At 34.3% G+C, this 15,822-nt stretch overlaps 1 protein-coding gene across 4 annotated transcripts in view; it reads left to right on the forward strand.

The window, feature by feature from the left end:
* DGKB (diacylglycerol kinase beta) overlaps positions 1-15,822 on the forward strand; it is a 532,510-nt gene that overhangs the window by 127,567 nt on the left and 389,121 nt on the right. For all 4 annotated transcript variants that reach the window (XM_053927068.1, XM_053927066.1, XM_053927067.1 and 1 more), the window contains one exon: positions 2,778-2,876. In XM_053927068.1, coding sequence (XP_053783043.1) covers positions 2,778-2,876 — 99 coding nt within the window. The remainder of the gene's footprint in view (positions 1-2,777; positions 2,877-15,822) is intronic.

Raw genomic sequence — 15,822 nt, forward strand, 5'->3', positions numbered from 1 at the left:
TTGCCATCTTGTAGTTATAAAGATAGGCTCTTAGAACTGCAGTCTTTCTTCAGCAAATCTAACGAGCTAAGAACATAAAAACAGAAACATTGTAAGTTATAACAATGTTAACTATCTTCTAACCTTGAGGCGACCATTTTCCTGAGCTTTATAATTCAATCAGCTGGGCTAAATGTCTCTATTCCTTCTCCTGCTCACTTCTCCTGATCCTTCACATCCCACTGTTTATACCTGCTCATTTCTTCTCCGAGGGTGTTTCCTTGACTTTCTATTTAAAACATGTTGTGATTTGCTCCTGGTTGTAGTAAAATGTCATTCCTCAGGCAGGTCTCACCAGAGTAGGAGGGGGCGACATTTTACTTCAATTTAACAAAATAAACCTATATTACAGCTATGATTTATTTACTTTGGTATCATGTGGGGCTACTACTTTTGTGAAAATATTAAGCTGGAAGCAATAATGTTTAAAGGTTTTCATTGTCTTTCCAATAGAAAGGTTTATGCTTTACTAAATTCCGGAAATAATCCAGCACCCTGAAATTTCAAAATGTAAGAGACATAAGAATGTATAATCTAACAAATGTTCCTTTAACTTAGGTCATTTAGGGTTTTTTTTCTTTTCCCTGGAAACTTGACTTATTTCTCTTAATTTTCCCCTCAAAATTCTTAGGAACATTTGTTTTCTATTTTTTTCCTCCTTCATTCTTAGGTTCTACTGCTTCCTTCTCAGTACAATACCCCCAGTTTCCTTCTCACTTCCATTCAGTAAATACAGACACACACACACACACACTTTTTCTTTTCTTGAGACAGCTTTCTCCAATAAACATAGACCTGGCTCTAAATTAGGGGGCTTTAGAAGTTGCCGTAAACTCTGAGATTATTTCCAAGTGTTTGTTTCACTTCCAGGAAAGGCTGGTGTATACTTTATGTGTTTCCTAGATGTGGGACTGATTCCCTTAACATAGATGGGAAGTTTTATGCATAAAATAATGACCTGAGGACTTCTATGTCTTACTCTGAGAAAATGCAAAGATAACCGAACAACTGGACAACCTTTTTAAAGAGATAACAGTTCCTTTGCTCTGGGGCTCCACCGGCAATTTTATAGAAGAGGCAGGACCCATCCACGCTGTGGTTTGAAACCTGTCTGTCGCATGGCTATCTGCCCTCCGTGTCTGTCTCTCTGTCCAGATTTCTCTCTATAAAGAACCAGTCATTGGATTTGGGTGCAAACTAATTCCATGTAACTTCACCTGAACTTGAATGTATTTACAAATAAGCTCACATTTATGTGTACCAGGGGTGAGGACTTCAACGTATCTTTCGAGGGACCCAATTCAGCCCACAACACTTGGTAATCCGTTATCTCTGAATCGAAAGTCCAGGGCCATGACATATTCTAAGAAAAATGATTAAGTTCAGTAAGTTAATAATATAGTTAAACCAGTCACTAATTTTATTTTGAAGAAAATACGCAGTTGCCTTTGACAATTCAGAGTATTCATATAATTAGTTTTGTTTTTCATGTGGCTTCAACTGCTTCTTTATCTTCAACACCTCTTGATAAAGATCAATAGTCCCTTATTAAATGAAACCACCTTTTTAAAGGAGTTTACATGCCTATGACAAGCAGAGCTGCTAATTATGAATGAACATGTAAAAGTACTTGTATTTCATATAATGTACTCTAATGTGAATAGTTACGATACAAGTAGCCGTAACTCCAAGGCAGGGAGTTAGCATGGTGGGTGTTTTAGACTGAAGGACAACAAAAATGCCCCTGCAGTAGAGTTCTGTCTCCAACTATAAATCAACTCTCACTGGACTCCTCTCCTTGGTCGCTAACTAACTGTTACATAGGTAAGTTTGTTGTGAAGTTTAATGTAACCATGACTTAAATGGGGTGGCTTTTGGCTCACAACTGAAAAATGATATAGTTCCTTTTTTGTTTTGAACTAGAAGCTATTTTATTAACAAGGATAATTTTTCTAAAGCATTTAAACAACTGTAACTTTAGCATATCTGTATGATTCCAATACAAACTAATACCTCGATTTTTTAAAAAATCACCATTTAATATACTATATTATAACACCTCAATTTAAACTTTTGACCAACGTTGATAAAAATATTGGTTTAGGTTCATATATGTTGAAAAGTAAATAACACATTGTATGATTATGCACTAAAGTAATTTAGGGCTGATAAATACAATGTAAAGATACATTTTTATAATGATAATCATCTTATATTTATATCCTGCTCCTACTGAGATGAATCTCTGGTTACATTTACATATTGAATTACAAAGTTAAAACTAATGATGGGATCAATTATGCCCCATACTGAGCTGTGCACTTTGGAATGACTTTGAGAAAACAGGAGGGTCAAAAAGAAAAAAAAGCATCCACAGTGCACAGTGGTTTCAAGATTTTGCTAAGGAAAGACTGTAATGGACCATAATGTGTATTTGTTAAAGAAACCAGGCTTTTTTTTTTTTTTTTGCTGTAAAACCTAAAGTATATTTTTAGTATAAACATTTCTGAGAATTAGAAAATACATAGACTGGGTCACAAAAGTTGCTAAATGTTTTATTTAAGGTAGATATATAAGGGCAAATGTAATATGAATCGCTTTATGGTCCTCTTTGTTTGTTCTTCTAATTATTTTTATGTACCTTTAAGGTACTGGCTATCTCCGAGTTCAAATATAATCTGTCCTGTGTTTGCTCTTGTCAGGCAACATTTGATAGTGTCCTCTTTCTCCTTTCCTAGCTGCATAATAAATGTGCTTCTCATCTAAAACCCGAATGCGACTGCGGGCCCTTGAAGGACCATATTTTACCACCCACGACAATCTGTCCAGTGGTACTGGTGAGTTTCCCCTTCTCGTCCTCCTGCTGTACAACTTGGGGTTTCTATGACTAACTGGTAGACTACACCACTAAACGCTTCCAGAGCTAATTGTGCATTGATCAAGGCAGAGCTGCATGGATATAAAACACCTCATTACTTCGGAGGAGACACCTTTGCCCACCGTATTTCCTATTTCCTTCATGGTACACTAAACATTCAGTAAGGTGTGCTCTAACTGGAGCTGACTCAGGTTTTATCACTTAGTCATGCTGGACTTACCAGAAATTGTATAGGCAGAACTCCTCTACGTTTTACATGTTTTATAGATCTAGCTTCCCAGAATAATGAATTTATTCTTATGGGCAGTTTTGCTGGGGATGCACATTATATATCTGCAGTGGTGAGGTCTCTCATCTAGGTCAGAGGCTACCTAGATTGAAGACACCTTGCAGAAAGCTCTGCACTGCCATGAGGAGTATTTTATTTCTTATAGTGAACAATAAATTAAATTATCAGAAAAGTAATTACTTAATTCATTCAATACACAGGTGAAAAATACATAAGGAAGATAAGGTAACACTGAAAAGAATAAACCTTGGTAGAAAGAGAAGCAGATATTCAAAGATGTTCAGATATTCAAATGTATGTTCATAATACATTTCAAAATCCAAATTGTTTCTAAAATGAAACAGTTATTTTACAAAACAAACTATTTTATATCCATAATGCAGTTTTCAATTTTAAAAACAATATGAAAATTACATAGCTGGAACTTCAGTTGGATGTAATAAAAATACAACTAAGAAATATTAGACAAATACTTTTCTAAAGGTCAACTTAGAAATTAGTCAAATTACTCAATTTGCACCCACTTATGGTTCATTTTTTAATTACCTGTAAAATACTGGTTGCATTTTAAATGTCCTTATTTAAAAATTACTAAAAACACTTCATTTTCTCAAACTGCAAATATAGAAAGGAAAATACCTTCACATTGCTGAGGCTAGCAATAACTAATTCTAACTTTCCTTTCTTCATCTAAAATTTATTAGACATCCTATAGTAAATAAGATTAATTAAAATTAATGAGAGCCATGTAAAAACAGTTTTATTTTAGATGAATTTTGGTGTCATTTTTATGCTTCTACAGTATCTTCTTAAAGAGAAAGGACTTGCAGAAATTTTACATATTTTTATTTTTAAAAAAATTGAAGTCATTTTACTAGTTTAGATACATTCTCAAGCTTAGATTTTAACTCTGAGAGCTAAACCAATATGTCACTCTATCATCCCGTTTTCTTTGTAAGTTCTGCTCAGTTCTGCCAGACAGAGGTGAGACAGAGGACTACTTCTTTGGCCCACCTGTGTCAACTTCTGGTCACACAAAGTCAATCATGAGATGGATTCCTTTTGTTCTATTCTGTTCTGTTCTTTCTTTCTTTGCGCGAATCTTTCTGTCAATCTTGCCAACCCTTTTATTGCTTTTTTTAGACAATTTTGATTCTAAAGATTTGTTTTCAATCACTAAATCTTATCGTCATTTCAATCATGATATGTATCTCATTGTTTGCTATTTTTTAAATGTTCTTGGTACTACATACTCTGAAGTATTAGGCACTACTGGCCATCTCATTCTAAACCTTCTACCTTTCACTGACTTCCGTGGTGCCATACTCTCCTGGTCCTTCTTCCGTTTCTCAGATCTCTTCCTTTCAGTATCTCTCCTGGCTTTCATGCTTCAACCTGCCCTGTGCTGATACATCCCTGTGCATGCCACAGCTGTCCACGCTTACTTCTTCCTGCCTTTACCTCTTCCCAGCAGGATCCTGTTTATTTAGTTGATTCCTTACCCTATCAATTTCTATTTCTATTTATTTATATTTATATTTAGTTTATCCTCTTCTGAATCTCAAACGTGTAAAGTTGCAACCCATGTTGTTTTACATGGCCAATATATTAGTATTGCTTAATATAATCATAATAACTTATCTCCTGAGTACAGATACTACATCAGCTACTCTGCTAAAACATTCAGTCATTCATTTGATAAATATTTATTGAGAATTATAGATAATATTATCAATAAGGGAAATAGTAAAATTTAAATAAAATCTTTGTTTTCATAGAGTTTCACTCCACTAAGGTGAAATAGAAAGTAAACAATGCAGTAAGTAATTATTTAGTACCAAATTACATTAAAACGCTGGTTGTATTTTAAACATAAAGAAAAAAAGTAAAGCGAGGGAAGAAGAGAAGAAACGTTAGGGCTGTGATAGAAGATGTGGTCGACAAAGAGTCCATCAAGGAGACAGTTGAGTGGAGAGTTGAGAAATGTGAGGGAGTCACTCGTGGAAATCTGGGGAGAGAATTTCACAGATAGCAGATCCTCCCAGGAAAGACTAGGAAGGACACAGAGGTAAGAAAAACCTGACATATCTGAAGGGCATCAGGGAAATTAGGGCCTCCGTGGGCAGAGGAAGGAACAGTGGAGGAGAAAGTCAAAGATGTCATAAGATTTTTGTGTTCTGTAGAGAAATTTAGGCCATAGTAAAGTTATTAGCATTTACTCAGAATGAAGGTGGAAGTCATTAGAAGACTTTAACTTACATTGAAAATGAATAATCTACCTCCATGTTGAGGGAGCAGCAGTGGGGAAAATACGAGATTTCAGTTTTCTCAGAGCGATAGGACCTGGGCCATTGCTGAGGGCAAGGGTGGTATAAGGCAGGAAAGCTTGGAGAATTGGGAAGAAGGTACACAACACTCAGCTAGGAAAATGGGGGCAGAATGGACCAAGGAAATATCATTGATTGGTGGGGAGTAACGATAAGTCATTTGTTATTAATAATTATAAATTTAGAACAAGATCGGTAAGCTTAGATGAGCATATTTTTCATCATATACAGTTATATTTCTCCAATTACATTCCAGGTCCAGGAGCAGAATAAGCAGCCTTAACAGGCTGTGTTTCATCAAATATGATAAAAGGAGAGTGTATGCGTGAGAGTGATGTAGGAACTGACCGTGGAATTGAAACTGTGACATGAGGGAATTAGGACAGAAGAGTGAGGCACAGTAATGGATGTGAGGACCAATACATTGTACATTACAGTTGAATCAAAGATTGTTGGGATTAAGGTTATTGGTGTCAGATTAGGAGAGTGAGGTAGCCATTGACATTATGAAGGGTTTGCAGTTTTGATAATGATATGTATGAGTTTATTTAATCCTCACAGTGACATCATGAGATGAGTACTGTAACTATTCTCATTTCGCAAATGAGGAAACAGAGACACAGAGGTGTATATACATTTCCTGTGTCACGTGGCTATGAAGTAGCAACTCAGGATTGCAGCCCACCGAGCATCTCTCCAGAACCTGGGCACTGAGCTCACCAGGCTCACCCTTCATAGAACCTTAATATCTCAACTAGAAACTTAAGACTCATCATCACCTGCTTCATCTTCAATATCAAATTAGTCATTAGGCAGCCCACTTTAATTTTCTTAATTGTTTTTCCTTCAGCCCAAATGTAACTGCCTCATAGGCCACCCGCAGAAATTGTTCCCCAGGATTGTCCTCGAATCAGGCTTACTAAATTGCCTCCTTTCCATGGACCCCCCCATTCTGACTCCAAAAAGACAACAAAATATTTTTCTGCTTAAATACATTGATATGTTATAATGTTTTCAGTGATTTCTTATTCGAATTCCAAACTCTCTAGCATGTTAAACAAGGGTTTGACTAGATCAACCTACCGAATCCTAACATATCATCTTACGTACTAGGTATCAGGAATAATTTGAACTTCTTGTAATTCTCTAAGTACAGACGTTCTGTAAAGCCTTTGAGATTTTGTATATATGTTAGTAAATGAGCGTACACTTTGCTTTAAAAGTTGTTCTGCCTGGATAAGTAGAAATAAAAGGTTACTTTCTTATCATGAAATAGGTACATTGAATGTTAAACCCATTATCTGTTTAAATACTAATATTTTAAACAAATTAATAAAGTTGTTCTGTCCAGAAAATTGCTTAATCTACTCTATGGCCTCTGAGACTTTTCAATTTGTAAACTCTCAATAATATTCCAGGAATGATTCATACCTCATCACTGCTGTTATTTTTCATCTTTTGTTTAAAGAAAATTGTTAGTACACACAAATAATATAGCTTGTTTTGGTTTTTATTCTTTAATAACAGTTTTCTTCCTTAAAAATTATAAGTCCAGTTTCTCAAAGTAAAGTAGGTGAGGTTCAGACTCAGTTGTTGCAAAATATCATATCTGTTACATTAAAGATATAAAATATGGACTTAGGATATGTAGTTTTATTGAGGTTTTTCTTTTCCCTTGCTTTGATTCTGTGGTCAGGATTGGTTATTGGATGAGTGATATAAGCTCAGTATATATCCCAAATTCCTACCTGAGGCATCCTACTGATATGTACTACAAGGTCAAGCAGCCTTCTGGTATGTGAGAATATCTTTTCAGGTGTTATATATATTTTCAACATTTCTATAATATCTTTCTTAGCCTTTCCATCTCTCCCTAACACTTCTTATTAACTTTAAGTGAATAATTCAATAGTTATATGTTCAACTGATATGGAGATTATTAAAGTAAGCATCCTTTTTGCCTGATGATGTGCTTTTATAAGCATTCACTACAAATGGCTTCCACAGGCAGTGGCTCTTACTAGTGCCTGTTGCCATAGAAATGGACTAAAACCAACTACTCTGAAATTAAAATCAATATGTAATTATCAATGATTCCATACATCAGATATAATCACTGTTTTCTTGGATTGCAATTGGTATCTAGCATATTTTAAGGATACTGTCATAAAAATACATTGCTTAAAATTTATGTAGTGTAAGGGATTTTACCAAGACTTTTTATGACTTTTTTAATGTGTGTAGGAACTTATAATGCTTTCTTTGAAAAATTTTCTAGCAAAAATGTTTACAAGCACAGTCCAATGATGAAAGTGACTTCAGAACTGTATACAAATGTAAATTTCTTGGTCTTCCCTCATCCCACCTCCAAACAACTATAAAGTGAATCCACGGTATTCAGTTGGACTCTTCATAAGCAACTTAAATTCTATAAAAGGCCACTAACCCTTACCAATTGATTGTCAAAACAGATGTCCCCTCTTTCATCAACTTCATTTAAGAAGGCATGTTTTATTCTAGTTATAGATCACGTTTGGAAACCTGTCCCATGCTAATCAATGTGACAATACATATGGAGCATGGCCTGACTGGCATGCAATCCACTCACGCTTCATGATCTAAATTTTACCCCTAACACAAGGCAGACTCAAGTTGTTTTAGTTCCATACAGATTTGCTTTCGTTAAATTTGTACTTACCATTATGTCATTAACCTGCATTGAATGCTATTTTAGAAAATCACATGAAACACCCCATGGTAACAAAGAAATGTTGTTGGAGATGCCATCATTATCTAACATACCCCTTTTGGCTGTTTATCATGGTTAATTGTCTTTTGACCCTACAATTCTTATTACTGTCGTGTTTTATCTTCTATCCATAGAAAGCATAGAGTTAAATTTATACCCACAGTAGACTATGATGTTGGTATAAATGCTATTTACTTCTCTGTACTAATCTATAACTTTATTGCTATCCTATTCATAAATATTCCTTCACTATAATGGTCTCATTTAGCAGTTTAAAAGATAGCATATAAATGTTAGGTCACGGAAATCAGTGGAATTGGCTGAAGTCCCATTGATTCTTAGAATAATTTCATGGAGAAAGCTTTAAATTTGATCAGCTTCTATAGAATGATGGTATAGTCTTATATTCTTGCCAAGTTTTTTATATATATATATATATATATATATATATATATATACCTTTTATGATAAGGCAAACTGGGTATCCAGGAGTACATGCTTTTATAATGATTCTTCAGTTTGAAGGAGACTTTTATTCATTTTCTTCTGCCCCTACCAGTAAAAGAAGACTTGAGGCATCTCATGAGGAGTGGCATTTAAACTATGTTTGAACAGTAATATGAAGCAGATTATCATGAAAATCATTTTATTATATTTAGCCCCTTGTTAGTTTTCTCTATACATAAAAGGGTTTCTGTACATTATTATGTAAAAGCTAGGTTCTTGTTCTCTAAGCAAGGGGTTGATTTTTTATTTTAAATTTTTTATTTTATTTTCTTCATTTACAGCTGACATACAATATTATATTGGATTAATGTATACAGCATAGTTGTGTCATATATATACACACACATTTATACACAGACATACACACATATACATACACACATATATTATGTAGTTATCATCTAAAATCTAGTATCTATCTATTATCTACCTGACCATAAAAAGTTATTACAATATTATTGACTATATACCCTATGCTGTACTTTAAGGGGTTAATTATTTGGTCCTTTTTGATATCAGTATGTCTTATTAAAGCTCATAAATTAAAATATAGGACTATGTTTGATTACCTAATACTTTAGTTTTTATTATAGAAAAATATCCACTCTTTATATACTGTTATTCTATTTGAAAGTAATTTTAGAATCATTACTGATCATATATATATTACTTTTATATACAAAACCTCTAGTTTAGATTCTTTCTATTTTTTGTCTCTCTTCTCTCCTTCTTTCTTCTTTTCATTACCTTTTATTAAAGTCAATGGAGCTATCCTGGTTGGTGTGGCTCAGTTGGTTGGAGTGTCCTCCAGTAGACAAAAAGGTGGAGGGTTCAGTTCCTGGTCAGGGCATACACCTAAGTTGTTGGTTTGATCCCCAGTTGGGGTGCGTAGGACAAGGCAACCAATCAATGTTTCTCTCTCACATCAATGAATATTTCTCTCTGTCTCTCTGTGTCTCTGCCTCTGCCTCTGCCTCTCCTTCTCTCTCTGAGAGCAATGAAAAAATGCCCTTGGGTAAGGATAAAAAAATTAAATCAAAGTCAATGGGACTAAAAATTGAAATAGAACAGTTCTTTATTTTTTATAAACTAGATTCTGTTGGTGTACTAAATATTCACATACAGGGGCTCTACAGGAGAAACCACCTTAATTCATCCTGCAGCTAATTCAAAGAGTAAATGAAAACTCTATTGAAGAAATGATGTCTGAGCTAAGTCTTAGAGAATAAATAGGGATTTAGCTGTTAAATGCAGAGTGCGATCTACATAAATAGTCTCAGCATCAAAAGAGTAGGTTGGGAACTTGGGACCACAAAATGTTTGTTAAGAGTTCCCAGTACAGGTGATGTTTGGAGAGATAAACAAGACAAGGTCTGAGATTGTGAAAAATCTGGCCTGTCTTGTCAAGGAGTTGGGCTTATCCAATATGAATAGGAGAGTACATAATTAGGTTTGTGTTTTAGAAAGATGATTCTGCTAGCTATGTGATTTAAAATACATTTAAAGTAGGGAACAGGATGTATGACAGTGCGATTATAGGATTGAGATGTGAATAGTTAAAAGCCATTAACAGAGTGAGAAATTGAGGGAATCAGGAGAGAAGACTGTAGCAGCAAATAGGATATGAAGTTTGATTTTAGAGTAGGTTAGTTTCAGAGGATGCTCAGGTTCAGTGTACAGCCACATATCAGGATCACTGAACTGTGTGTAGAGAAGTTTCACTAGATGTTAGAGGGCAAGGGACTCAGGATAGTTGACTGTACATTCTCCTTAAAACAACCCAGGATAATCATAGGGTCTTGATGCAATACTTGCTGTATGACAGTAATGGATAATGTAGATAGGAGAACAATTAAATTTCATGAACCTCAAATGATAAGAGATTCTGCTGTGGGGCTGGAGAAATGTCAATTTTGATGGAAGGCCAAGAGATTCTCATAAAAACTGCAGGACCAATAATGGTTGAAACAATGAGCAACCTCTTTTCAGAAGTGTTATAGGGAAAGTGGCTGACTTAGAAAAGAAAATAATTTGTTTATTTTAAGCAAAGATTCCAGAGAGCCCATTGAAAAGTTTTCAAATGAGGTGAGGTATGAAAGATAATTGATGAGAAATAAGCATAGAGTAGTGAAAACCAAAAAGGATAGAGTCCTAGAACTTAAGCTTCTAACATGAACTGTGGATCTGTGGGCAAGTTGTTTCCTTCAAATCATTACAGAAAGGTGACCAATGACTTGTGTCCAGAACACAGAAAGAATTTATATAAATCAATAATAAGCAACCAAAAATCTAATTCAAATGGCCAAAAGACTTAAATAGGCATTTGAACAATATGAGGTCTGTCCATAAAATATTCAACCACATAGTATGAAAAATAGAGACATTTATTGAAGAAGATACAAGATACAAGGAACATTGTACATAGGACAGTGACACTTTGGTCCCCTTCAAAGTAGGCACCTCACACAGTTTTCCCAATCACCATCAGCTGCCCTGATGTATTTTCCTGAATCTCATCAATGGTCTGAAACCTCTTCACCTTCAAAGGTGACTTCAGTTTTGGGAAAAGCCAGAAGTTGCAGGGTGCCAAATCTGGGTTGTAGGTGGACTGAGTCACCTGGGTGATTTGAGGTTTCATCAAAAACCTCTGCATAAGACATGATACATGAACAGGTGTGTTGTTGAGATGAAGCTGCCAATCACCAGTTGCCCACAGCTGCAATCTTCTGAATCATCCAAATAGCCTCCACAGAGGAATGTTCAAGCTTAACGCAAAATGTGATGCAGATTCGTTGCTCTGCTTGCTCAGTCATTTTGAATGTGACAGCCACACAGTACTCATGCTCACTTAACAGTGTCTACCGCCCCCACTAATGCAGTAAAGTCATCATTGTTCATGAATGCGCATTCCAGTCCACTCTCCTTGCGTCCACGTTACATCGACGACGCACAAAGCATTCTCATTATATTAACAATGGCTGGACGTTCCCCAGACAGACCTTGTATATATCCATATACATATCACTGGTAAACATATTTGGACATGTGCTTACTATTATTACTCATCTGGAAAATGCATATTTAAATCTCAATAAATAACACTACACACCTGTCATAATGATTACGACAATTAAAAATCCTAAGCTTCAGAGAAGCTGTAAAGCAACTGGATTTTTCACACATGTGGGAGAGTAAATTGGTTCAACTGCAGTAGGACAATATTTGGCAGTATACTATCTGTATTAGATCCTGGGTTTTTTTTTTTTGCTAACATTGTGACATGAGGCAAACCGTTAATAATTTGTCCTCCTGAATGGAATTAGATAAATTAATGTATGAGTATGGTTTAGAAGTATACCTAGTAAATACTAAGTGCTCAGTTAATATCATCTAGTATTACTCTTATTTTAAGTATTATGTTGGAAATCAAGAAGTGAATTTTAATCTTACAAAATAACTTTAATAAAATTTATAAAAATAATATCAAATAACAAAAAATAGAAATCTGTAATCTGTTATATAAGGATGCTTATTGGTATATTAATAGAATCACTATTAAAAATTTCCTCTTGATTTTTAGGTGCACTTTTAAAATATTTTTGTAATTAAATTTATTATATCATGTGACTTCGTAGTTTTACACTTAAGCTAATATAATTAAATGTTTATTTCCATATAGTATGGAACATCAGTATTAGTGGCTGTATAATATCTCATGTGAAAATATCATAATTTAGTTCAAACAGTAGAAATATCTAGAACATTATTTTTTTATTATAAGTAGCATCTTTGTGAACATCTTTATGAAGAGTGGCTGCTCCTGGTTACTCTCTAATCAGCATTACAAAGCATCATTTCTCCAGCACTGTATTATTTTGCCCTACAGGTGAATCAGATGTCACAGTTTAGTTCTTTCAGTAGGGTAAATGCATTTTCCAATCAGGAACATAGTGATTGGACTGTTTTCTAGACCCAAAACTTAGTTTTAGAATAAACTATTAATTAGTTAAACATTTAAAAATTAACTGTTGGTAATTACTTTATCCCACTGTTAAACACACATAATATTATTAAAATGTGCAGTAAAAGTGATATTTGTTGACAGGAAGTGATGTGACATAAAGAAAGAACACGGCCATTCTGCCCCTTGGACTGATTGTGGGGTGTGCTTCCTGGAATATGCTCTCTTGTTATGATATCCTATATCACTTAAAATGAACCTTTATGAATGCCAAGAAGATAAATAGCAAGGCTTGTGGGCTCAGACAAAGAAAAACAAAACTATTTGGAAAAGAGCAATTTTGAACACGCTCTTTAGATTTAAATCAAATGGCTCCAGTTCTACCTCTGTTTTATCTCCGTTGTGACTCTGAACTTGTCTGCGTCATGGTGTTGCTGAAGCAGCAATCTCTTTATCTCTGCACATAAAGCCCTCAGAGCTGTATGGCTGTATTAAATTCTCTTCTGATCTTGCTTGCGCTTCCACAATGATAAGAATTCCACTAAAGTATGCACTGTGGATGTGGTGACTAAGGCTTAAATAGCAAGAGTATATTAAACCTTTTCTTAGAACATGCGTTTATCCAAGTCATTGCAACTCAGCAATGTCAAAAGGTCTGTTAGGGTCTGGAAGTTTACTATGCGTTTCTACCTCGCAGTCCAAGTGTTGTGGGCTCTTTCTGTTTTGTCACTCTTTTTTAAGTGGCAACAAATGACTGAGCACAGTGAAACGTCATCCAGTGAAAGGAGGGAGGGGTATATTGGTGTTCTCTGTGACTTGGAAGTTTGAACTTTGAGCTCTCGGTAACCTAATTTCTTATACTAGTTCAGAGTATCAGAGTCTGGTGGAAAGGTGTGCACGCTGGGATATGGATGTGACTTGCTGTGCTGCGCTTCAGTTTTTATTATCACCACTTCGGCTGCTTTCCCCTTCTTTTCCATTTACCTCTTTAACCCTTAACCAGTTACTGAAGTCATCAATTTTCTTGAAATTCTTTAATGTACCATGGATTTGTGCCTTGCAATTTTCTTTTTTGTCTAAAGAGTGGGATAAAGCACATTGGCAGTGCTCAATAAATGTTTCATCAATGTCATTTCTTAATATTCATTTAATTAATATTCATTATAGATCAATTCATAATTGTCATCTTAGTAATGATAGGAAAAAGGGAATCTCCTTTTTTCATATTTTGAAACTCTAACTCAGACTCAATTTTATGGTATTGTTCACAATGGAGAGCTGCATTGAATTTTTGTGTTTTCTAAAATGTGTAGAAATAAATTCCGTATGTTCCTTTTTTTCCCTAATGGTTTTCTGATTTAAATTCTAATACGAAACACATTAAGCACTAGAGAGCCTTCATGTACATAAACTTGAGCACACTTATTTTGGTGGGACACTTCTTCATGTACATATACTTTAAAGGGGCACAGGATAAGACCTGGGAAAAGGAGCCATCATCACCCAGTGATGATTCTATCATACCCTTGCGAGGTGAACCATTTATCGGTTACATTGTTTTAGGTAGACTCATTTTATTGCTTTCTGAATAAACCATCTTTATGTCAGCCTAGGTAGGCTCTGTTATGTGGACCGTATGTACTTATAAGTAGGGTCTAATCTAGAAAAAATTTTCTATGTTATGGCTAATTATATTTGTTTCTACCTAAATAAATATGATGGAGTTCTATTTTTAGAACTCTAAAATATTAATTTTAGTTTATTTTAAAATAAGACAGCAAAAAGTACTGCTAACAATTCGTATGATAATTTATGCCTAAAATATAGCTGTATCTAGAGCAAGTTATAATTTTTTCATGGAAAAACTTGTACCTTGTTGGTTTAGTCTGAGGTTAGAGAATATAAAAAAAGAAGTTGATACAATATGATAGAAAGTTCAAATAGTTTAAAATCATGAAAATCTAAAATATATAGCCAAAAATAAGCATTATTTGAAAGACAGACTAAAATATTCAAAAATCTAAAGTCTATGAAATAGATTCAAAGTAAACAAAGAATATTATATAGGTGTTTCATTCAAGAGAGGATATGGGTTTATGTTTTAATGAATTAAGTTATTCTATGACCTATTAACAATTATATTCAAGGCCATTTATATAAATATATAGTCAGCAGTAATAGAAAACATAATCATTTTGTGCCAAAATTGTTAGACTTAGAAATTCATGTCACAACAATCTAAAAAGCTGATAGAATTAATATGCAAATTTGTCCCTGAGTTTCTTCTTAGCATCAGGAAAAAGAGGGAAATGTAGGCTTGACAATAATTACAGCATAAAAACCATTTACTTACAGTAACACTTTTTATTGTTACTGCTGTTAATGAGATCTGAGATGAAATTCTTCCATATAAGATTGTGTTGGCTGGGGACTATGCCTTGACAGTAATGCTGTACTCAATGTGTTAGTGTTTCCAATGATTCTGGTATTGGTAGCAACTGTCAGTGCAGACTACTGGCTTCTGGCCAAAGTGCATATTAGAGTAAATAAGTGTACCTGTTGCCAAAATAAAATAGTAATATGGATAATTTTGCAATAAGAAAACAAACAAGCATAGTAGTTTAAAGTTAGGTGGATGTTATGCGTGAAGATTTATTGCATGGTGTAGAAGAAAATGTTAATAGCAATTGCTTTACATGATCAAGAATAGATGTCTACTTTACAATATACTGACTTAAAAGGTAAAACTAGAAGGTTTAGAAAAGATGAAGAGAAAAAGTAATACCTATCAAAAACTAAAATATGTCAGTATCTGCACAGGGAAAAAAAATCAACCTTGAGGACAATCGAATCAGAAACGTTCAAGAAAGGATTAAGGAAATCTGTCGTCAAAAGAAGAATTTCAACAAAGTGGAAAGAGATCATGCTGTCCCTAAACCAAAAAAAAAATAATTAAAACTAAAATATGAAGTCTAATTATAGGGAAGGAATCAAATTAAGCTAAAAAGACTATATTTTTTCAAATTTACTCATTTACTTAAGGTAATTTTCATGAAATATTTTTTGCTGGAC

The sequence above is a fragment of the Desmodus rotundus genome, chromosome 6 (genome assembly GCF_022682495.2).
Source record: "Desmodus rotundus isolate HL8 chromosome 6, HLdesRot8A.1, whole genome shotgun sequence".
In the NCBI taxonomy this organism is placed as follows: Eukaryota; Metazoa; Chordata; class Mammalia; order Chiroptera; family Phyllostomidae; genus Desmodus; species Desmodus rotundus.